Source organism: Triticum dicoccoides, chromosome 2A (assembly GCF_002162155.2).
Source record: "Triticum dicoccoides isolate Atlit2015 ecotype Zavitan chromosome 2A, WEW_v2.0, whole genome shotgun sequence".
Lineage (NCBI taxonomy): Eukaryota > Viridiplantae > Streptophyta > Magnoliopsida > Poales > Poaceae > Triticum > Triticum dicoccoides.
Window position 1 is genome coordinate 625386628 of NC_041382.1, and position 25850 is coordinate 625412477.

At 45.7% G+C, this 25850-nt stretch overlaps 2 protein-coding genes across 2 annotated transcripts; both read right to left on the bottom strand.

Annotated features, from left to right (window-relative positions):
• Positions 1-17895: 17895 nt before the first annotated feature.
• On the bottom strand, positions 17896-21274 carry LOC119355834 (IAA-amino acid hydrolase ILR1-like 5). The gene is made up of 5 exons (XM_037622721.1): positions 20890-21274; positions 20485-20610; positions 19452-19766; positions 18922-19050; positions 17896-18451 (listed from the first exon to the last, which is right to left on the bottom strand). The coding sequence occupies exons 1-5, from the start codon at positions 21196-21198 to the stop codon at positions 18080-18082; spliced, it is 1251 nt and encodes a 416-aa protein (XP_037478618.1). The 5' UTR covers positions 21199-21274; the 3' UTR covers positions 17896-18079.
• A 364-nt stretch (positions 21275-21638) lies between these two features.
• On the bottom strand, positions 21639-23830 carry LOC119355835. Its single transcript, XM_037622722.1, has 2 exons — positions 23276-23830; positions 21639-21977 (listed from the first exon to the last, which is right to left on the bottom strand). The coding sequence occupies exon 1, from the start codon at positions 23736-23738 to the stop codon at positions 23283-23285; it is 456 nt and encodes a 151-aa protein (XP_037478619.1). The 5' UTR covers positions 23739-23830; the 3' UTR covers positions 21639-21977; positions 23276-23282.
• Between the last annotated feature and the right edge of the window lie 2020 nt (positions 23831-25850).

A 25850-nucleotide genomic window follows, 5' to 3' on the forward strand; every position in this document is an offset into this window, starting at 1 on the left:
AACACACGATTCGATCTCTCGTTGGTGCAGCCCTGCCCCTCTCCCTCCTCCTCCTCTCCCATGGTGCTTGGCGAAGCCCTGCGGGATTGCCACGCTCCTCCACCACCACCACGCCGTTGTGCTGCTGCTGGATGGAGTCTTCCTCAACCTCTCCCTCTCTCCTTGCTGGATCAAGGCATGGGAGACGTCATCGGGCTGTACGTGTGTTGAACACGGAGGTGCCGTGCGTTCGGCACTTGATCATCGGTGATTTGAATCACGACGAGTACGACTCCATCAACCCCGTTCACTTGAACGCTTCCGCTTAGAGATCTACAAGGGTATGTAGATGCACTCTCCTTTCCCTCGTTGCTAGTTTCTCCATAGATAGATCTTGGTGACACGTAGGAAAATTTTGAATTTCTGCTACGTTCCCCAACAGTGGTATCAGAGCTAGGTCTATTGCGTAGATTCTTTGCACGAGTAGAACACAAAGTAGTTGTGGGCGTTGATGTTGTTCAATATGCTTACCGTTACTAGTCCAATCTTGTTTCGACGGTATTGTGGGATGAAGCGGCCCGGACCAACCTTACACGTACTCTTACGTGAGATAGGTTCCACCGATTGACATGCACTTGGTGCATAAGGTGGCTAGCGGGTGCCAGTCTCTCCCACTTTAGTCGGAACGGACTCGATGAAAAGGGTCCTTATGAAGGGTAAATAGCAATTGGCATATCACGTTGTGGTTTTGCGTAGGTAAGAAACGTTCTTGCTAGAAACCCATAGCAGCCACGTAAAACATGCAAACAACAATTAGAGGACGTCTAACTTGTTTTTGCAGGGTATGCTATGTGATGTGATATGGCCAAGAAGAATGTGATGAATGATATGTGATGTATGAGATTGATCATGTTCTTGTAATAGGATTCACGACTTGCATGTCGATGAGAATGACAACCGGCAGGAGCCATAGGAGTTGTCTTTATTTATTGTATGACCTACGTGTCATTGAACAACGCCATGTAACTTACTTTACTTTATTGCTAAACGCGTTAGCCATAGAAGTAGAAGTAGTCGTTGGCGTGACAACTTCATGAAGACACGATGATGGAGATCATGATGATGGAGATCATGGTGTCAAGCCGGTGACAAGATGATCATGGAGCCCCGAAGATGGAGATCAATGGAGCTATATGATATTGGCCATATCATGTCACAACTATATAATTGCATGTGATGTTTATTATGATTATGCATCTTGTTTACTTAGGACGACGGTAGTAAATAAGATGATCCCTTACAAAATTTCAAGAAGTGTTCTCCCCTAACTGTGCACCGTTGCTACAGTTCGTCGCTTCTAAGCACCACGTGATGATCGGGTGTGATGGATTCTTACGTTCACATACAACGGGTGTAAGACAGTTTTACACAGCGAAAACACTTAGGGTTAACTTGACGAGCCTAGCATGTGCAGACATGGCCTCGGAACACGGAGACCGAAAGGTCGAGCATGAGTCGTATAGTAGATATGATCAACATGAAGATGTTCACCGATGATGACTAGTCCGTCTCACGTGATGATCGGACACGGCCTAGTTGACTCGGATCATGTAATCACTTAGATGACCAGAGGGATGTCTATCTGAGTGGGAGTTCATAAGATGAACTTAATTATCCTGAACATAGTCAAAAGACCTTTTGCAAATTATGTCGTAGCTCGCGCTATAGTTCTACTGTTTAGATATGTTCCTAGAGAAAATATAGTTGAAAGTTGATAGTAGCAATTATGTGAATAGTAGAAAGCTTATGTCCTTAATGCACTGCTCAGTGTGTTGAACCCCAAACGTCGTTTGTGGATGTTTCGAACATCGAACATACACGTTTTGATAACTACGTGATAGTTCAGTTAAATGGTTTAAGTAGAGGCACCAAAGACGTTTTCGAAACGTCGCGGAACATATGAGATGTTTCGAGGGCTGAAATTGGGATTTCAGGCTCGTGCCCACGTCAAGAGGTATAAGACCTCCGACAATTTTCTTAGCCTACAAACTAAGGGAGAAAAGCTCAATCGTTGAGCTTGTGCTCAGATTGTCTGAGTGCAACAATCACTTGAATCGAGTGGGAGTTGATCTTCCAAATGAGATAGTGATGTTTCTCCAAAGTCATTACCACCAAGCTGCTAGAGCTTCGTGATGAACTATAACATATCAGGGATAGATATGATGATCCTTGAGGTATTCGCGATGTTTGACACCGCGAAAGTAGAAATCAAGAAGGAGCATCAATTGTTGATGGTTGGTGAAACCACTAGTTTCAAGAAGGGCAAGGGCAAGAAGGGATACTTCATGAAACGGCAAATCAGCTACTGCTCTAGTGAAGAAACCCAAGGTTGAACCCAAACCCGAGACTAAGTGCTTCTGTAATAAGGGGAACAGTCACTAGAGCGGAATTACCCTAGATACTTGGTAGATGAGAAGGCTGGCAAGGTCGATAGAAGTATATTGGATATACATTATGTTAATGTGTACTTTACTAGTACTCCTAGTAGCACCAGGGTATTGGATACCGGTTCGGTTGCTAAGTGTTAGTAACTCGAAATAAAAGCTACGAAATAAAAGGAGACTAGCTAAAGGTGAGCTGACGATATGTGTTGGAAGTGTTTCCAAGGTTGATGTGATCAAGCATCGCACGCTCCCTCTACCATCAAGATTAGTATTAAACCTGAACAATTGTCATTTGGTGTTTGCGTTGAGCATAGACATGATTGGATTATGTCTATTGCAATACGGTTATTCATTTAAGGAGAATAATAGTTACTCTATTTATTTGAATAATACCTTCAATGGTCTTGCACCTAAAGGAATGGTTTATTGAATCTCGATCGTAGTGCTACACATTTTCATGCCAAAAGATAGTAATGATAGTACCACTTACTGGTGGCACTGCCATGTAAGTCATATTGGTTTAAAACGCATGAAGAAGCTCCATGTTGATGGATCTTTGGACTCACTCATTTTTGAAAAGTTTGAGACATGCGAACCATGTCTATTGGTGTATACGCATGAAGAAACTCCATGCAGATGGATCGTTTGGACTCACTTGATTTTGGATCACTTGAGATATGCAAATCATACCACATAGGCAAGATGACTGAAAAGCCTCGGTTTCAGTAAAATGGAACAAGATAGCAACTTGTTGGAAGCAACTCATTTTGATGTGTGCAGTCCAATGAGTGCTGAGGCATGCAGTGAATATCGTTATGTTCTTACTTCACAGATGATTCGAGTAGATGTTGAGAATATTTACTTGATGAAACACAAGTCTGAATTATTGAATGGTTCAAGTAATTTCAGAGTGAAGTAGAAGATCATTGTGACAAGAGGATAAAATGTCTATGATATGATCATAGAGATGAGTATCTGAGTTACGAGTTTTGGCACACAATTAAGACATTGTGGAAATTGTTTCGCAATTAATACCGCCTGGAACACCATAGTGTGATGGTGTGTCCGAACATCATAGTTGCACCCTATTGGATATGATGCATACCATGATGTCTCTTATCGAACTGCCACGATAGTTTATGGGTTAGGCATTAAAGACAACCACATTCACTTTAAATAGGGCACCACGTAATTCCGTTGAGACGACACCGTTTAGAGAAACCTAAGTTGTCGTTTCTTAAAGGTTTGGGGCTGCGACGCTTATGTGGAAAAGTTTTAGGATTGATAAGCTCGAACCCAAAGCGGATAAAAAGCATCTTCATAGGACACCCAAAACAGTTGGGTATACCTCCTAACTCAGATCCGAAAGCAATATGAATTGTTTCTTGAATCGGGTCCTTTCTCGAGGAAAGGTTTCTCTCGAAAGAGTTGAGTGGGAGGATGGTGGAGACTTGATATGGTTATTGAACCATCACTTCAACCAGTGTGTATCAGGGCACAGGAAGTTGTTCATGTGGCACCTACACCAATTGAAGTAGAAGCTTACGATAGTGATCATGAAGTTTTGGATCAAGTCACTGCCGTACCTCGTAGGGTGACAAGGATACGTACTACTTCAGAGTGGTACAGTAATCATGTCTTGAAGGTCACGTTGCTAGACAACAATGAACCTACGAGCTATGGAGAAGCGATGGTGGGCCCAAATTCCGACAAATGGTTAAGAAACCATGAAATCCGAGATAGGATCCATGTATCAGAACAAAGCATGGACTTTGGTGGACTTGCCCGATGATCGGCAAGCCATTGAGATAAATGGATCTTTAAGAAGAAGACGGACATGAACGGTAATGTCACCGTCTATGAAGCTCGACTTGTGGCGAAGAGTTTTTCACAAGTTCAAGGAGTTGACTACGATGAGATTTTCTCATCCGTAGAGATGCTTAAAGTCCGTCGGAATCATGTTAGCATTAGCTGCATTTATGAAATCTGGCAGATGGATGTCAAGACAAGTTTCCTTACCAGTTTTCGTAAGGAAAGATTGTATGTGATACAATCAGAAAGGTTTTGTCGATCCTAAGGATGCTAAAAGGTATGCTGGCTCCAGCGATCCTTCTAAGGACTGGAGTGAGCATCTCGGAGTTGGAATGTATGCTTTGATGATGATCAAAGATTTTGGGTTTGTACAAAGTTTATGAGAAACTTGTATTTCCAAAGAAGTGAGTGAGAGCACTATAGAATTTCTGATGAGTATATGTTGTTGACATATTGTTATGGATCTGAAATGACGTAGAATTTCTAGAAAGCATATAGGGTTATTTGGAAAGTGTTTTTCAATAGAAAACCTGGATTAAGCTACTTGAACATTGAGCATCAAGATCTATAAGGATAGATCAAAACGCTTAATAGTACTTTCAAATGAGCACATACCTTGACATGATCTTGAAGGTGTTCAAGATGGACCAGTCAAAGAAGGAGTTCTTGCCTGAGTTGTAAGGTACGAAGTTAAGACTTAAAGCTCGACCACGGCAGAATAAAGAGAAAGGACGAAGGTCGTCCCCTATGCTTAAGACGTAGGCTCTTCAGTATGCTATGCTGTGTACCGCACCTGAAGTGTGCCTTGCCATGAGTCAGTCAAGGGGTACAAGAGTGATCCATAAATGGATCACAGGACAGCGGTCAAAGTTATCCTTAGTAACTAGTGGACTAAGAAATTTTCTCGATTATGGAGGTGGTAAAAGAGTTCGTCGTAAAGGGTTACGTCGATGCAAGCTTAACACCTATCCGGATAGCTCTGAGTAGAGATACCGGATACGTATAATGGAGCAACAATTTAGAATAGCTCCAAGTAGAACAGTTATTTGGAATAGCTCCAAATAGAGCGTGGTAGCTGCATCTAGGAGATGACATAGAGATTTGTAAAGCACACACGGATCTGAAAGGTCCAGACCCGTTGACTATAACCTCTCTCACAAGCAACATGATCAAACCCAGAACTCATTGAGTGCTAATCACATAGTGATGTGAACTAGATTATTGACTCTAGTAAACTCTTTGGATGTTGGTTACATGGCGATGTGACCTGTGAGTGTTAATCACATGGCGATGTGAACTAGATTATTGACTCTAGTGCAAGTGGGAGACTGTTGGAAATATGCCCTAGAGGCAATAATAAATTGGTTATTATTATATTTCTTTGTTCATGATAATAGTCTTTTATTCATGCTATAACTGTATTATCCGGAAATCGTAATACACGTGTGAATACATAGACCACAATATGTCCCTAGTGAGCCTCTAGTTGACTAGCTCGTTGTGATCAACAGATAGTCATGGTTTCCTGGCTATGGACATTGGATGTCGTTGATAACGGGATCACATCATTAGGAGAATGATGTGATGGACAAGACCCAATCCTAAGCCTGGCACAAAGATCGTGTAGTTCGTATGCTAAAGCTTTTCTAATGTCAAGTATCTTTTCCTTAGACCATGAGATTGTGCAACTCCCGGATACCGTAGGAATGCTTTGGGTGTACCAAACGTCACAACGTAACTGGGTGGCTATAAAGGTGCATTACAGGTATCTCCGAAAGTGTCTGTTGGGTTGGCACGAATCGAGACTGGGATTTGTCACTCCGTGTAAACGGAGAGGTATCTCTGGGCCCACTCGGTAGGACATCATCATAATGTGCACAATGTGACCAAGGGGTTGATCACGGGATGATGTGTTACGGAACGAGTAAAGAGACTTGCCGGTAACGAGATTGAACAAGGTATCGGTATACCGACGATCGAATCTCGGGCAAGTAAAATACCGCTAGACAAAGGGAATTGTATACGGGATCGATTGAGTCCTTGACATCGTGGTTAATCCGATGAGATCATCGTGGAACATGTGGGAGCCAACATGGGTATCCAGATCCCGCTGTTGGTTATTGACCGGAGAACGTCTCGGTCATGTCTGCATGTCTCCCGAACCCGTAGGGTCTACACACTTAAGGTTCGATGACGCTAGGGTTATAAAGGAAGTTTGTATGTGGTTACCGAATGTTGTTCGGAGTCCCGGATGAGATCCCGGACGTCACGAGGAGTTCCGGAATGGTCCGGAGGTAAAGATTTATATATGGGAAGTCCTGATTTGGTCACCGGAAAAGTTTCGGGCGATATCGGTATTGTACCGGGACCACCGGGAGGGTCCCGGGGGGTCCACCAAGTGGGGCCACCGGCCCCGGAGGCTTGCTTGGGCCTAGAGTGGAAAGGGACCAGCCCCAGAGTGGGCTGGTGCGCCTCCCACCCTTGCCCAAGGCGCAGCTAGGAGGGGAGAGGGGAAACCCTAGGGCAGATGGGCCCTAAGGCCCATGCTCCCTGCGCCTCCCTCTCCTCCCCCTCCTGGCCGCCGCCCCCTTTGCCATCTAGGGCTGGCCGCACCCCTTGGGGGTGGGAAACCCTAGAGGGGGGCGCAGCCCCCTCTCCCCCTATAAATAGTGAGGCATAGGGCTGCCCATAACACGCGATTCGATCTCTCGTTGGTGCAGCCCTGCCCCTCTCCCTCCTCCTCCTCTCCCATGGTGCTTGGCGAAGCCCTGCGGGATTGCCGCGCTCCTCCACCACCACCACGCCATTGTGCTGCTGCTGGATGGAGTCTTCCTCAACCTCTCCCTCTCCCCTTGCTGGATCAAGGCATGGGAGATGTCATCGGGATGTACGTGTGTTGAACGCGGAGGTGCCGTGCGTTCGGCACTTGATCATCGGTGATTTGAATCACGACGAGTATGACTCCATCAACCCCGTTCACTTGAACGCTTCCGCTTAGCGATCTACAAGGGTATGTAGATGCACTCTCCTTTCCCTCGTTGCTAGTTTCTCCATAGATAGATCTTGGTGACACGTAGGAAAATTTTGAATTTCTGCTACGTTCCCCAACAGTTCACAATAGTTTGCTAATTGTCTACGAGTGCTTACCCCCTTTCTTAAGCTTCCAAGCACATTCGTCATGAGATGATCTTTGGTAGTGAGCTTGGATGCAATCTTGGCGGCACAACGCTCCAATTCCTCCTTGGGAGAGAGTTGAGGAGCGGTAACTTGATCATCTTGAGCATCGTCTTGAGCTTGTTCTTGATCTTGAACTTGCTCGGTGGTGAGAACTTTACCTTGGGAATCACTTGGTGGTTCACCACCATCTTGAGGTTGATCTTGCCCTTGATCTTGTTTATTTGGTTGAGGGCCTTCACTTTGTTCTTCGGAAGCGTGTGGGTCTTGGGTTGGTGATGGTTCCACTTGAGTGGAACATTGTCCTTCTCCTTCGGCCACAAGAGGTTCCTCAATGGGAAGGATATGACCAACACCCATTCTTCTTATGGCTTGGCGAGGAATTTCATCACCTACATCACAAGTACCACTTTTCTCCACTTGGGAGCCGTTATTCTCATCAAACTCCATGTTACACGTCTCCTCAATGAGTCCGGTGGACTTGTTGAGGCACGGTAAGCATGAGAGTTTGTAGAATAACCAACAAATATGCCCTCATGAGATCTAGCCTCAAATTTAGACAAACAAACACCTTTCTTGAGAATGAAACACTTACACCCGAACACCCGAAAGTACTTGAGGTTGGGCTTGTTGCCGGTGAGTATCTTATATGGAGTCTTGTTCAAGCCTTTGTGGAGATAGAGCCGATTGGAAGCGTGACAAGAGGTGTTGATCGCTTCGGCCCAAAAGTTGTACAGAGACTTGAACTCCGCCATCATGGTCCTTGCCGCATCCATCAACATCCGGTTCTTCCTCTCCGCTACACCATTTTGTTGAGGGGTGTAAGGTGCGGAATATTGATGGTTGATACCCTCATCACTAAGAAGCTCATCCAAGGTGTAGTTCTTGAACTTGGTGCCGTTGTCACTTCTTATTGTCAAGATCTTTGCGTTGTGTTGACGTTGAGCTTCATTTGCAAAGTCGATGACGGTTTGTTGGGTCTCACTCTTCCTCTTGAAAAAAATACCCACGTGTATCTTTAATAATCATACACAATCACCAAGCAATACTTTCTACCCCCAAGACTATCAAAGGATGTAGGCCCAAAGAGATCCAAGTGAAGGAGCTCCAAGGGCCTCTTCGAGTAGATGATAGTCGTGGGAGGGTGAGCCTTCTCATGTAGCTTTCCTTCGATACAAGCACTGCAAGCACGATCTTTGGCAAAACTAACATTTGTTAGTCCACGGACATGGTCCCCTTGAGAATACTTTGCAAATATATCATATTTATGTGGGCTAAACAGTGATGCCAAATCCATCCCATGTCAACTTTAGCCATTAGGCATGTCGCGGTCTTAGTGAGTCGCTCCAAAAAGTTAATCACATAGAGACCGTTCTCGACATGCCCAACAAAGGCTACTTTAAGAGTATTGCTCCACAAGAGGGCCATGGTATCAATATCAAAGAAAGTGGCAAAGCCCATGAGTGCAAGTTGACGAACGAAAAGTAAGTTGTATGCAAGGGACTCAACAAGCATGACTTTCTCGATCGTGAGATCATGAGAAATGACAACCTTGCCAAGACCCAATACCTTAGAAGATGAGGCATCACCCCACTCGACATTGGTGGGCATAGATGAAATCTTGTGTATGTCCACCACCAAGTCCTTGCTTCCGGTCATATGATTTGTGGCTCCACTATCGAGCAACCATGATCCCCCACCGGAAGCAAACACCTACAAGAGATCAATGCTTGGTTTTAGGTACCCATTTTGTAATGGGTCCTTTGATGTTAGTAACAAGGGTCTTAGGAACCCAAATAGACCATTCAATGTACTCATAACGAGAACCAACAAATTTGGCATAAACATGCCCATCACTAGCATGACATAACACATAAGACGGGTTAAAGTCGCCGGATTTGTTGGAAGGGGTGGCATTGCCCTTCTTGACACCACCACCCTTCACATCGTTCTTCTTCTCCTTAGAAACACCCTCTCCCTCCTTCACAAAAGTTTGCTTGAGGTGAGGAGGTTGTTTGGCCTTGTCAGTCTTCTTCTTGTTCTTGGACTTGAGTGCAAACCCAATTCCCTCTTTGCCCACAACTTCCTTTTGATTGCTCAAAATGTCGTTGAGGTTCTTCTCACCTTGTATGCATGACACAAGGCCTTTCTCAAGTTGCTCCTTCAACTTGGCATTCTCCTCCAAAAGATGCACATGCTCACAACATGGGTTAGTAGCATTTTCATTATTAATTAAAACCATATGAGGAAATGTGTCTTTCTCCTTGTTTAGCTTCACTTAGAGTTGATCATGAGACTCTTTGAGGCTAGCATGAGCACCCTTCAAGGCCTTGTGAACCTTGTCAAGTATATCAAACTCCTCCTTGAGTCTAGCATGGTCAACCCCAAGTTTAGCCTTCTCAGAATTGAGCACACGAGATACAACAAGAGCATGATCAAGATCTTTCTTTAATTTAGCATGATCACCGTTGTGTGACTCCTCCATAGCCAAACAATGACCATGCTCTTCCTCAAGCGCATTAGAGAGATCCGATATCTCATCGGCATAGTCACGACTATGCCCTTCCATCTTAGAGATGGTTTCTTCGTGAGCCTTGATCATGTCACTGGCTTCACCAAGTTGTTCCAAGAGAGCAACGAAGTGCTTCTTGGGTTTGCCCTTGAGCTTACTCATAAAAGACTCAAATTCATTTTCTTCCTCCTTCGACCCCTCACCTTAATTAATGAAATCCATCAAGGAAGGATTAGTAGTGATGGTGGTTTTGATGTTGGGGGTTACCTTGTTGGTGGATTTGGCCATGAGGCACTTGGCGGTGATGTTCTCATTGGGTGAGTCGAAGAGGGACACACGTGGAGTTGTTGCAATGGCAACGGAGGCCATGGCAACCGTCTCACCGTCTTCATCATCATCATCATCCTCATTGTACTCTTATTGTGCCACCAACCCCTTGGGAGGAGTCTTCTTGGTGAAGTTGTTCTTCTTGGGGAAAGACTTGGCCTTGTCTTTTCAGATAAGCTTGCGACCATTGTCTTCCCTCTTCTCGTATGGGCACTCCGCAACAAAGTGGCTCACATTGCCACAATTATAGCATGTCCTCACACGTTGGTTGACCTTGGTGCCACTTGAGTTGTTCTTGTTTAAGTTGGGCCTTGAGTTCTTCTTGCTCCAAAATTGTCGTGAATCAAGAGCCATGTGCTCATGATAAGCATACTTGGTATCTTTAGGGCAACACTCCTCTTCTTCCTCTTCACCCTCTTCTTCCACACTAGCTTTGGCCTTTAAAGCAAGGTTGGTATTCTTTGCTCATTGCGAATGCAACACCGCATTGTCGGCGGTCTTGTCCAAGATCCTCACTACATCAAACTCATCCAACACTTCACTTGAGGACAAGGCATGAAAGTACGGACTTTTACGGATGACGGATGTAGAATCGAAAGTATGTCTAGAGGGGGGTGATTAGACTACTTGACCAAATAAAAATATAGCCTTTCCCCAATTTTAAGTCTTGGCAGATTTTAGCAACATATCACAAGTCAAGCAATCAACCTACACATGCAATTCTAAGAGTATAGCATCAAAATGTAAATCATTGCATATGAAGGTAAAAGTGAGGAGTTTGGAGGGAGCAAACACAATGTTGACACGGAGATTTTTGGCGTGGTTCCGATAGGTGGTGCAATCGTACATCCACATTGATGGAGACTTCAACCCACGAAGGGTAACGGCTGCGCAAGTCCACGGAGGGCTCCACCCACGAAGGGTCCACGAAGAAGCAAATCTATCCCACCATGGCCATCGCCCACGAAGGACTTTCCTCACTTGGGTAGATCTTCACGAAGTAGGCGGTCTCCTTGCCCTTACAAACTCCTTGGTTCAACTCCACAATCTTGACGGAGGCTCCCAAGTGACACCTAACCAATCTAGGAGACGCCGCTCTGCAAAGGGTAATAGATGGTGTGTTGATGATGAACTCCTTGCTCTTGTGCTTCAAATGATAGTCTCCCCAACACTCAACTCTCTCTCTCTCATAGATTTGGATATGGTGGAAAGATGATTTGAGTGGAAAGCAACTTAGGGAAAACTAGAGGTCAAGATTCTTGTGATTGGATTGGAATGTCTTGGTCTCAACACATGAGTAGGTGGTTCTCTCTCGGGAAATGAATGCTGGAAGTGTAGGCACATTCTGATGGCTCTCTCCACGAATGGAGGATGGGTGGAGGTGTATATATAGCCTCCACACAAAATCTAGCCGTTACACACATTTTACCAAACTCGGTGGGACCGAATACTGAAACTCGGTCAGACCGATATGGTTCAAAATGTGAACGTTAGGCTTTTCGGTGGGACCGACATGATCAACTTGGCGGGACCGATTTCCTTAGGGTTAGGGCCTAACTTGATCTCGGTGACACCGATTTCAGTAATAGGCAAACAGAGAGTTGGTCAGGAAAACTCGGTAGGACCGATCGCTCATTTCGGTTAGACCAAAATGTTACGAAAAGGAAACAGAGAGTTTGCATTGCGAACTTGGTGGGACCGATCGCTCATCTCAGTTAGACCGAAACATTACAAAGGGAAACAGAGAGTTTGCAATCCCATCTTGGTGAGACCGAGATCCCTATCTATGAGACTAAATTGATTAGGGTTTCTGGATATGGCTATGTCAAATGAACTCGGTGGCGCTGAATAGATCAAATCGGTGGGGCCGAGTTTGACTTTTGGTTTAGGACATATGTGGAAATGAGAAAGTGGTTGAGGGCATTGGAGCATATCACTAAGCACTTTGAGCAAGCAAGCCTTTAAGCAACACCTCATCCCCTTTTAATAGTATTGGCTTTTCCTATGGACTCAATGTGATCTTGGATCACTAAAATGAAAATGTAGAGTCTTGAGCTTGTGCCAATATGTGTCCTTAGCATTTTGAGGGGTCCGCATCTCTAGTCCATGCCATGCCAATCATTGAACTTTCCGAAATGATTATCTTGAAAGAACATTAGTTCAATGAGCTATATGTTGTTAAGAATTACCAAAACCACACAGGGATTAGTTGCACTTTCAACGGAGGACATGGCCTTATGGTAAGGCATCATGGCCTTGAGAAACTTGCGCTTGATCCAATTGTCATCCATACCCTTGCTCCCATGATCTCGGAGTGAGACTACGAGAGTGGTTAATCTCTGGTAAAGCTCTCTAGGTTCTTCATCTTCATTCATTGCAAACTCATTGGCTTCATCTTGCACCACTTCAATGTTGGAGCGTTGAATGCTTGTGCTTCCCTTGTAAATGGAAACAACATGTTGCCATGCTTCCTTGGCCATGGTAAAAGGTCGGAGATGTGCAATATCTTCTGGTGAATTGCATCTTGGAGAATGAAGAGAGCGGACTCATTGAATTGATGATCCGCGGCTTCTCTAGGAGTGAAGTTGCTTGGGTCATGCGGGTAGAAACCTTGCTCAATAATTCTCCAAATATTAGTAGAACTATGATTTAAATGGCGTTTAAAGCGATAGACCCAAGAGGCAAAATCCTCATTGTTCACAAACTTAGGAGGAGGACCAACATGATTCAAATGTGTGGAGGGAACCGGTCCTCCATAAGTAGGGGGTGGTTCAACATGGGCAAAGATGTCGTTTACACTTCTACCACTAGTCAAAGGAACTTTATCACTAGTAGCTTCCCCCTTGTCGGAGTTAGCATCCATCACCTTGTTAGCGGGATCGACCACTTCCAACGGTGCGGTGGATAATTTAAGACCATCAAGAAAATCCTTCAACGTGCCTTTGACCTCGGTCGTCATGGAGGTTTTCAATGTGTCCAAAGCCGCATTAAACTCCTCATGAGAGACCGAGGATCCCCCATCGGCCATAGACGGGAGCGGATTCACACCGAAGTGCTCCTTCCCATCGTCTACGGTGTCAACCATACTATTCGGACGGCAAAGTCCTTAATAAAGAGACGAGGCCCTGACACCAAATGAAAGGATCAATATAGTTGACTAGAGGGGGGTGAATAGGCAACTAACAATTTTTAGCTTTTCTTTACCAAATTAAACTTTGCATCAAGGTAGGTTGTCTAGATATGCAACTAGGTGAGCAACCTATATGATGCAACAACAACAAGCACACAAGCAAGCAAGGGATACAACACAATATAAGCTTGCACAAGTAAAGGTAAGATATAACCAAGAGTGGAACCGGTGGAGATGAGGGTGTGTTACCGAAGTTCCTTCCCTTAAAGAGGAAGTACGTCTCCGTTGAAGCGGTGTGGAGGCACAATGCTCCCCAAGAAGCCACTAGGGCCACCGTATTCTCCTCACGCCCTCACACAATGCGAGATGTCGTGATTCCACTATTGGTGCCCTTGGAGGCGGCGACCGAACCTTTACAAACAAGGTTGGGGCAATCTCCACAACTTAATCGGAGGCTCCCAACAACACCATGAAGCTTCATCACAATGGAATATGGCTCCGCAGTGACCTCAACCTTCTAGGGTGCTCAAACACCCAAGAGTACAAGATCCGCAAGTTATTAGTGGGGGGGTCAAATATTTCTTGGTGAAAGTGTAGATCGGGGCCTTCTCAACCAATCCCTAGAAAATCAACAAGTTTGATTGGCTAGGGAGAGAGATCGGGCGAAAATGGAGCTTTTAGAAACAATGGAGCTTGGGGAGGGAAGAGGTGGTCAACTTGGGGAAGAAGACCCCCTTTATATAGTGGGAGGGGGGAAGATCCAACCATTACCCACTTATTCAGCCCGCGACATGTGGTAGTACCGTACAGACACACGGTACTACTGCAAGGGCTTGCGGTACTACCACGCGCGCGGCAGAGACCAGACGAGGCCCTGTTGCGTATAGCAACGAGCGGTAGAACCGCCGGAGCGGTACTACCGCGCGCCCTTGCGGTACTACCGCAAGGCAGGGTTCAACTTGGCTGGGAAGGCACAGACTAATAAAATTACATTCGTGGCTACTTCTGCTGAGTTTCGGTCTGTGCGAAAATCCGGCACGGTACTACCGCTCGCAAGGAGCGGTACTACCGTACCGCGTAGGGCGTGGAAGTAAAAAATTTACTTCTGCACCTACTTCCGTGTGTGCCAGCTTTCTGGTCTAGAAGCCATGGTACTACCGCCGGCGAGGAGTGGTACTATTGCATGACGCGGTACTACCGCTACCCTGGGCGGTACTACTGTGGACCGCTGCAATACTGCTGCTCCCTTGAGCAGTACTACTGCACACCACAGAACCTATAGCACTTGGAGGCCTTCATCTTCGCAAAGACAAGGGAAAACGACCGGTGCTCCAATGAAGTGAAGGAAAGGTGGTGCAAAGGAACAGATGTGTACATGTTGATTCCACCCTAACCTTTCCGAAGCGGACCCCCTCTTAATAGTATGGCTTTCCTACGACTCAAATCCACCGAAAAGAAATGTAGAGAAACACCGTCTTTGATAGGCTCTAAGGGGTACCGAATCGTCTTGTGCCTAGACATGAGATATCTGAAATGCTCAATGCACATGATTAGTCCGCAAATGCATTGTCATCAATCACCAAAACCATATAGGGAGAAATATGCCCTTACAACTAGCCTCATGGCAGATACTGCCAGGTGTTTTGATGTTGAATAAAGCTGCCCACAGTTTCCCACAAAAAAATAATCACCATGACTTGTATTTTGATCTTTATGATATGAATGATACATGTATTACCATGCAAAAAAACAATCACCACAGAGCTAGTCTTGTTCCGGTAGCGGCAAGGGAAGGGTGGAGCCAAGCGGAGAGCCAAAGTCCTGAATTCGACGGTGAGATCATCAATGGAGCCATGGTCCTAGTAGTGGCTAAGCGGCTTCTGTAACTGCAGAAATACCACATAGCACCAGTAGGTCATCGTAAGGGAGATCATTCAATAACTAGCTGTTGCGGATTGTCTAGAGTGTCCACACGAGAAACCCAATTCCTAGCCACCTAATGTGGCTGGATCTCAGCGCGCACACTTGCAGTTCCTTAAAGAGGCCAGGGAAGTTCATGTGGCACCACCCACCGCCAACCACTTCCCTAAAGCAACTCCAAAGGAATTAAGCCATTACCGAGCAAAAGAAATGTGGTTGGAGTCCTCAGCCGTACCGCACCCGAGGCCATGATGTTTAAGTACCTCCACCCAAGGTACCCTACCCCAGATCCATAGCCATAAGAAGATCCTAATCTTCAGGGTAAGCCTAATTGACCAAAGCAGAGTGAGGGGCTCCGGCTCACGCGAAGGAGCAATGGCCTGGTAGAGCGACCAAGAGGAGAACCGGTCGCTCTGTTCAAGGAGTCAGGACAGTTGGTCCGGCTCCAGGTTAGGGGTCTATAGAGCCATACATTCTAAAAGCTCTTCCCAAGAGGCTTGGTCAGGGGGCACAAAATACCGATGGAAGGTAGGGCTCCCAAGATCGGTAATGGCAGCCTCAATGAAATATAGAGCACGACACTAATGGAGAATAACTCCAGGAACGAAGCCACGAAGGGGTGGTTACCCGCCCAACACTCGAGCCAAAATAGGGTCAAATAACCCGACCCCACTGAGATCGAGGAACCAATAGGAAGGACAGGGAGAAGTTGGATTATGGATTGCCATAATTGGAACCTTCCCGAGCGTTGGTAAAACGTAAGAGGTTGACGCCTGAGATATTTCACCCGGACAATATCCAACCATAATCCACCTTCGTTATTAGCAGTGTGCCACAACCATTTGGTTAGGAGTGTGATGTTCATGCGCTTGGACGACAACATGATTCCAAGACCACCACGGTCCTTAGGCTTGCAAATATCAGTCAAACGGAACTTCGCAATCACACGATGAAGGGTTTCGTAGAGACTATAAAAGCTCATGATAAACATGAGAAGACTCGGTAAGGACGTGTTAATCAACACTGTCCAAGACGCCTTGGAGAGCCATCGGCCTTGCCAAGACTCAACCCTATGTTGGATCTCGACCACGACCGGTCTGCCACAGATAGTCTCGAGTCACTAATAGGAATCCCCAAATATGAGGTGGGCAAAGTCCCAAGTCTGCAATTGAGGTGGTCGGCGATGCTTTGTCGCTCGTCCTCCGGAATAATTGAAGAACATCACTTCACTCTTGGAGAAGTTGATGGTCAGTCCCGACATCTGATGGAAGTAGAAAGGAGAAACTTGAGGTTCACAATATCCCACTTCGAGCCTTCGACAATGTAATCGTGTCGTCAACATATTGCAGAAGGGAGACCCCACCTCCCAATCACTATGTGGGGAGCCACACCCCGGATGTGGGGAGCCACACCCCGGATGTGGCCGGCCTCCTTGGCTGCATCCAACATGGCGACGAGGGTGTCGACCACCATGTTGAAGAGGAATGGGAAGAAGGGATCCCCTGCCGAACCCCACAAAATGTGGGGAAAACGGACCCACTTCACCAAGGGCTCTTTGATAAAGGAATTTTATAGAATTTCTGGTGCACTGAAATCCTTAGAATTTTTTCTATGTTGGTCCTTTGGTTCATAGGATTTGAATCTCATAGGAAGTTTTCCTATGTAATCTTTTGTACTACATTTCATAGGAAATCTAACATCCACTCCAGCCTCCTTTTATAATTCTTTTGTTTTTCTTGTGGCATCAAACACTCATTGCTAATCTTGTAGGATTCAAGTGGGCATGCCACTTCAACCCTATATTTTTCCTATTTCTATGTTTTCAGAATAGTACGAATCAAAGAGGCTCTTAATATTAACAGTGGTGCGCCCACTAGAAGCCAGTTGCATGACCTTGGTAGCCCAGCGGTCAAAAGAGGCTGGAGAGGAAAACTTTTGAAAGACAACCACTGACAACCTGTCACTTGAATTAGTGACGGACGGCAATGCCCATCACTAGAGGGGGTTTCCGATCATAAGGGCATGAACAATGGTAGCATCACTATAGCGCTGCTCCATGATCCATGTCAGAACAAAAAAATTAGAGCACTAGTTTTACCCAATGGTGTGGTCCCTCATGCACTCTCTCTCCTTCTATCTTTCCATTTCTCTAAGCCAATGACTGCACTAGTTTCCCACGTTTTTGCTGCTTTCCTCTTCTTTTCTCCTTTTTGGTGAATCACCTTCCTCTTCTGCAAGAGACCAATTCGTTCTGCAAGCATCTATCTTTTCTTCTCTCTCCTGCTGCATCCTACCCTACGTGAATAGCTGGGGCGCCTGTCCACGCTGGAGCATTGGCCATGCCCCTAAGTAGAGGGGTTCCTTGCAGACTGCAGTAGCAGGAGTGGGACGTCGGCACTGCCGTCACCAACACCAATCTAGCAGCCCTATGTCGCTTTTTGACATTAGTAAGTATGCTTAAGTTTTTCGTCTAATTCACCTTATCTACATATAGACAAGGTTTAAATTCCAAATTTGCAATGTTGTTGAAGTGTGTGATGTTGAACCATGATTTTTTTTTGGTTAATATATCTATGCCAGACTGAAGTTCAAATATGTGCACACACATAGGAGAAATTTGGATGAAAAATTATAAAGGCTGCAGTTTGTGGAATCTGACACTGCACGGTTGCTCTGGAGACTCGAAGAAAATAAAAGCCCCTGTAAGACTGTTTTGAAGACTCTCTTCTTATGGAATCTGCTAAGTTGCTCTTACCGCGAATGCACGGTTCCAACTCCATTTCAAGTGGAACACCCAGAGAGATACATTTCTGCAGTAGCAGTATGCAATGCAACTCCAATTGGAAGGACATCCTCGTCCACGAAGAAATGCGGGTTGTGATAACAGTGCACCGAACCAACTTTCTCGTTTCTAATACCGATACCAAATATGATGCCAGGAACTAACTGTTGGTAGAAAGCAAAGTCTTCCCCTGCCATGATCTTCTCCCCCGGCTTCACATTGTCTGGGCCAAGCAAACTTCTGCCCACATTCTCGACGTGGCGATGCAGCCTCTCGTCATTCACGACTGCAGGATACATTGGGTAGGAGGGAGCCCCCAGGATCTCTGCAACTCCCTTGCATCTATGTACAGCTGCCTGCCCTTCTACTACCTGGGAAAACCAAGAACATTTATTCAGGGCCCTTCAATTTGCATTATCTTCAGGGTAAAAGCTACTCCCTCCGCTCCAAAATGTAAGACTGTTTGATAGTGTCAAAAACAGTCTTACATTTTGGGACGGAGGGAGTATTTTATAGTTTGAAGTTACCATTGGCATGCAAAGAATTAGCCATATGCAAACAGCGTTAACTCCTTCGTGCTTGCCGTACAAAAAGAAAAGAAACATGAATTTTGCTGACCAAGGAAACAGGACCAATAGACCATGCATAAATGTGTAGGTTGTGTAGTTGAAAACTGAAAGCACATCCGACTTTTGAGAGAATGCACCCAAGGTGCTCTCATTGATCTGAAGCTCTTTGCTCAAAGGAAAATAAACTATGAAGGTACCGGTGATTGCAGCATACCAATATTACTATCAGAAATGCTACCTCTTAGTGAATTAAATTGTGCCATAATGCTTACCTCCTTAAGCCTTTTCTCCAGCCGATGAAGTCCTTCAGTAGTGAGGCTCCTCAAAGTGCCTCCGAATTCAACAACTAAAGGTGTGGCATCAGTAGAATTCCCAGCTTTAATATAGGTAACAGAGAGGACCTGAACACAATAAATAGACAGATCAAACCGGGCATGTTAATGTTATGGGCTGTATGGCGGAGCAAAACTTGGGGGAACAACATTTAGAAGCATGTGCTGCTGCCTAAAGTAGGTTGGTTGAATGTAGACAGTTATACTAGCCACTCTAAAGAAATTCATTGAGGTGTATAACACTTGACTGATGCTAAAAATATGCATCTTAGCGAAGATGTTATTTCTCCATATGAGATCATCACTGGAGTAGCATTTCAGGTGCCACTTCAATATGTTCCATTATGCCAAATTTATTGTGATAAAAAGACTTCCGTTTGTTGGCATGATCAGCTACATTTTCTTTCTATATGACATGCTTGAAGAAAATCAGCTAAGCAAAGTAGTATCGCTATAGGACAAGGTCGTACTTGGCTGTGAAGAGGATCATCTTCTCTCGAGGTGAGCTGTTGCAGGGAGAGGATGGTAAATGCCGCAGCAACAATAGGATCCACATTCAAGTGTGGTGTTTCAGCCTTCCCGGTTTTACCTTCTATTTTCACTACGTAGAAACACACGGCTGCATGTGTTGGCCCTGCGTGAGCAGCTATTGCACCTGTCGGAATCTGACAATTGACGTGCATGGCGAATATAGCTTCAACACCATCAAGAACACCTTGTTTTACCATATGAGACGCACCAGCACCGCCCTCCTCAGCAGGTTGAAAAAGGAGTCTCACAGTTCCCTTCATCATACAAGATAAGTTTTACTCCCTCCGTTCGGAAATACTTGTCTTAGAAATGGATAAAATGGATGTATCTATAACTAAAACAAGTCTAGATACAACTATTTCTAGGACAAGTATTTCCGAACGGAGGGAGTACATAATATGTATATGCTTCATTATACAAGACAAATGTTACATTAATCTGTAACTTCTGAAAAAGGTGTTTTCACAGAACTAATTGCTAACCGTGATTAACACAAAATTTCTGATTTAATGGTCACTCTGCTTTTTTTACGGAATGATCATCCCTACTTTGCTGAGTTAAGTTATGATATCTGACTATTAATTACTACCTTGCATTGGCTCACAAAATACGAAGGAAGTGCATTTGGGTTGTATTTCCTTTGGACAAGGAAAAGCAAAATCAGCAAGTGGCATGTGTTAACATGAAACTGAAAACTTACACCAGGGGATTAAGTGTTTTGTCTTACAACCTCGCCAAAACACAACTGAAGTACTAAATTCGGTCAAAGGAAAAGCATTGCGGTTGTATTCTCTCTGGACAAAGTACAAGAGAATTAGTAAATGGCATGTGTTATTGACTTATTGTTAACATGAGACTGAAGAACAGACACCAGGGGGTGTAAAGTGTTCTGTCGAGCGACCTCACCCAAACATATCCGAAGTACTACTAAATTCAGTCAAACTTAGAGCAGAATCATAAGCAAGCACTCACCTTAAGCTGATCCTTGCGCTCATGCAGCAACTTTGCCGCTCCGAGGAGCATCGCTGTGTGCGCATCATGGCCACACGCGTGCATCATGCCATCAACTCTGCTCTTATGCTCCCACTCCACCAGTTCCTGCCATCCCAAGTGCGCACAACCAACAAAATGTCATCCCTCCAGCAAAACAATATCATACCAACCGAGAGCAAGAGACAGCCACAAGATTGAGAGCACACGAATCAAGCAAGCACGATCAGTAGTAGTACAGTACCGAGAAGATACAGTTCTGCCGTTCAGCACCAACCACCGGTCACACACACCGCGCCAGACTACCGGAGTAGCATCGGAGGGGAAGGGCACCCTGCGCCAGACCACAAGTGTAGCATCGGACGGGAAGAGAAGAGGGGAACGGACCTGGATGGGCAGGGCGTCCATGTCGGCGCGGAGGGCGACGATCGGGGGCATGCCCGAGCCGACATCAGCGACGACGCCGGTGCCGGCAACGGCGCGGGCGGTGATCCCTAGCCCCTCGAGCTCCTCGCGGACGAGTGCGCTGGTGCGGCGCTCCTGGAATGCGAGCTCCGGGTGGGCGTGGATGCGCCGCCGCACGCCGATAATCCACTCGCGCTCCCCCTCGGCGCGCCGAAGCAGCTCCTGCGGGTACTCCGCAGACGCGGTGGATAGGAGGAGGACGGCCAAGAGGCAGAGGAGCGGAGCGGCCATGGTCAAGTGAAGGGTGGGCGAAGCTCTCGTTGACGGAGCGAATGCTACAACAAACTAAAATTAAGACGAATGAATCACCCGAGAGCAAGAAAAGGAGCAGCCTGTAGAACGGACAAAGAGACTTTTTTATATTTTTGCGGGAGAACGTTCAAAACCATGTACAGCTGTGAGTGAGCTGAATCACTATACTTCATATCTGGGAGTGAAAAACTGAAAAACACTCACAGCTAATGACAGTACTAATTTAAAACAAAGGTAAAAAAGTACTCCCTCCGTTCCTAAATATAAGTGTTTTAAGAGATTCCGCTATAGACTACATACGGAGCAAAATGAGTGAACTTATACTCTAAAAATCGTCTATATACATCCGAATGTAGTCTCTATAAGTGAAATCTCTAAAAAGACTTATATTTAGGAAGCGAAGGGAGTAAGTAATATGCTGGACATAAGAACATGTTGAGCAAGCACCAGTCTGTCTGTTTATCATTCTGATGTCAAATGACAGAAGGAAACGAAGTACAGGAGGATTTAGCCCGTTTGTTCAGAAACAAAACTACAGAAGGCCCGCAATCCACCGACATCCCACTCTGATCTCAAGTGTCTCAGGTTCTCGCTGTATTCATATATTTATGCTCGACTACTACTGTGTTCATCCTAGCTGCCTCGGTGTGGAATGTTGTTTGCTCTGGCTGTGCAATCTGTTTGAAGAACAAGATGACCAAAGGTGCCGCGGCCGGTGCTCATCACTTTGTTCCTATGCTACTCGTGATTCATGAACCCTGCAGTGGAAAATGAGCGAAACAAATTAAACAAGGCGTTGAAGGTTTCATTCAATGAGAAAGAGAAGTTAAACATTATTTGCAGAGTAGTATATCTGCAAGCTTATTAATGTGGAAATATCAACCATGGATGGGGCTGTGCAGTCTGATTGTCTGCTGTCAGATATGGTACATGTACGAGACTTTGCAGTATTCATGCTGGAGGAACTTGGATCAAGATAATGATCATGCATCAACAGGATGGTACAGTAGTACCAGTACAGATGGACTCGTCTAATGTACTAGCTTTCACCTTTCAGAAGATCTATGTAACATAGCATGCTACAGCCTATACGTAGTGCATTAGTTGCTAGCACAAATGAATTCCTACAGAAATAGGCTGATAACTAAGTTCTTTTTTTAACCTTAAAAGAAACTCTAAAGAAACTTCAAGATCTTCCCCATCCTAAGAGGACTTCTTACATAAGCCATTTCATTTATTTATTTTTTGCACAAACTGATGCATTTGATATTGTTCCGTGCTAATTGACAAATCATGTCTCAACTGACAAGCAGAAACTGAGACACTTAACAAGCCCTTTCTTTTTTTTGCAACATTTCTCTGTCGTAGTACTTTTTCTACTAAACTTTGGACAAAGTGATAGCAACTTATTAATGTTGCGAATTTGCAATGCTGCAATTCCCAGATTCAGCGTTCAACCTCCTATATTCCAATGTGGTTGACTATGCATAGTTATCAACAAGAAGCAATACACAGAATAAAGTTTTACATTCCTAGTCACCATCATAGTGGCAAAGAAGTCAGGCATTTTTCACTGCTATCAACTTATCAAGCGCACACATCCAACCCGACATTCCCTACTTTCCTTCACATTTTATCAAGTCATCATGCTAGAGAGATAAACAATATGGCCAGTACCCTACAAACGGGATAAGAGAATTCATAATGCTACCTTTTTTTTCTTCTGAACTAAGGTAACTAGGAAATAAAACATCAAGTACAAAAATCAGTAATAAAACCCAGTGTAGACTACTAGAGTAATTTCAGTATCTTAGTCGTCCATGTTTGATTGCGTCATAATTTTATAAAGAGAAAATTTGGTTTACTGGGGACAACATCAGCGGGCACAACAGTAACGCAATCATTCTGTCACCATGCTCATTCGGCCATTCCCCTCTCATCGACACAGCCCAAGCACGCAATTATTCGCATGGTTTCTGCATCCATGGCTAATCCAAAGTAGCCTAGTGGTAAATCAATTAAATTTCAATCACCACGTAAAAGCACCAGGAATCACCTTCATCCTACGCATGGAACTGCAGCAAGAGATCCATGGCAGCACCCCGCCGCCGTTGCACGTCCAGCACCGGCTCGGCGGTGGCCTCCGGCGCCACGCAAGCGCCACTCGAACGGGGCCCGAGGGGCCACGAAGGCGGGACGGGCCGTTTCCGGCGCTTGTTCCCCTGCAGGGCGCACTCCCGGAGCCCGTCCTCCACCTCCCCGATCATCGGCTCCCCCGCCTCGCAGCCATCCGCCATGGGCTGATCGTTGTCGGACGGCACGGCGGCGGGCGCATCGAGGCGGGAGAGGAAGCTGCCGATGGCGGCGTGAGCGTCGCGGAGGGTGGCGGCCGCAGCGGCTGCGGCCGAGGAGGATGATGGCGCGGAGAGCGCGGCCGCGGCCTCGGCGGCCAGGCGGATGGCGGCGGCCAGGTCGGTCAGCGGCGGTGCCTGTCGCGGCGGCGGGAGATCGAGCTCCATGGCTGGCCCAGCGAGGTGTGGCGAGCCGTGACGGCGGCGGCGGCCCGGCCGATGCGAACAGACGGAGGAAAGAATCGTCGCGCTGGCCAGGTTTGGCGTTGTAGCGGCGGGGATAAAACTTCCAGAAGGGTCGACATAATAATCGGTTACGTGGTGCTTACGTGTACACAAATATAGTAACAAATGAAACGTGTGCTGGGCTTGTAGCAAATCAAAACGTTCCTTCTTGTCAGTTAAAAACTTGATTTTTTTAAGCATCACTACAGACACAAGCGCTCATATACACGCGCATACACTCATCCTTATGAACGCACACACGCACACCCTACCCCTATGAGCACCTCCGAAAGACTGAGCCGGCATATCATCTTGAGATTTACGAAGTCACCGTAGGCGTCGACGTCTCCTCCCACTGAAAGCGCATCGCCGAAAATTCTGAAATAAATCCAGGAATAATGCGAGCACCAGGATTTGAACCCTGGTGGGTTGGGAATACCACTGTCCACCTAACCATCTCAACCACAGGTTGGTATGAGTTGTCAACAACATATCTGGGTCTTTTTTTAACGGTTTTGCTATTTTCAGCTGAGTGATTTTCAATTGGCTGTCATTCAAATTCTTGTCATTCAAACTCTTGGTCGTCCGATCGCGCGATGTAATTCACGCTAAGATCTGTGGTTTTGTGGCTGGTTGTCCTTTTGAACCGGGTTCGGTTTTATTTTGTTGGGCGCGGTTTATCGGGTCTGCCCGTTACTAGATGCTCGTTTTTTTTCTTTTCCTTTCTCCCTCTTTTCCTTTCTCCCTCCGTTTATAGGAAAATACACTGTAATCCTGAAGGAAATATGCCCTAGAGGCAATAATAAAGTTATTATTTATTTCCTTATATCATGATAAAAATTTATTATTCATGCTAGAATTGTATTAACCGGAAACATAATACATGTGTGATACATAGACAAACAGAGTGTCACTAGTATGCCTCTACTAGACTAGCTTGTTAATCAAAGATGGTTATGTTTCCTAACCATGGACAAAGAGTTGTCATTTGATTAACAGGATCATATCATTAGTTGAATGATCTGATTGACATGACCCATTCCATTAGCTTAGCACCCGATCGTTTAGTATGTTGCTATTGCTTTCTTCATGACTTATACATGTTCCTATGACTATGAGATTATGCAACTCCCGTTTGCCGGAGGAACACTTTGTGTGCTACCAAACGTCACAAGTAACTGGGTGATTATAAAGGAGCTCTACAGGTGTCTCCAAAGGTACATGTTGGGTTGGCGTATTTCGAGATTAGGATTTGTCACTCCGATTGCCGGAGAGGTATCTCTGGGCCCTCTCGGTAATGCACATCACTTAAGCCTTGCAAGCACTGCAACTAATGAGTTAGTTGCGGGATGATGTATTACAGAACGAGTAAAGAGACTTGCCGGTAACGAGATTGAACTAGGTATGGGATACCGACGATCGAATCTCGGGCAAGTAACATACCGATGACAAAGGGAACAACGTATGTTGTTATGCGGTCTGACCGATAAAAGATCTTCGTAGAATATGTAGGAGCCAATATGAGCATCCAGGTTCCGCTATTGGTTATTGACAGGAGACGTGTCTCGGTCATGTCTACATTGTTCTCGAACCCGTAGGGTCCGCACGCTTAAGGTTACGATGACAGTTATATTATGAGTTTATGCATTTTGATGTACCGAAGGTTGTTCGGAGTCCCGGATGTGATCACGGACATGACGAGGAGTCTCTAAATGGTCGAGACATAAATATTGATATATTGGAAGCCTATGTTTGGATATCGGAAGTGTTCCGGGTGAAATCGGGATTTTACCGGAGTACCGGGAGGTTACCGGAACCCCCCGGGAGGTATATGGGCCTTAGTGGGCCTTAGTGGAAGAGAGGAGAGGTGACAAGAGATGGGCCGCGCGCCCCTCCCTCCCTTGGTCCGAATTGGACAAGGAGAGGGGGTCGGCCCCCCTTCCTCCTCTCTCTCCTCTTCCCTCCCCCCCCCTCCACGAATCCTATTCCAACTAGGAAAGGGGGGTCCTACTCCCAGAGGGAGTAGGACTCCTCCTGGCGCGCCTCTCCTGGCCG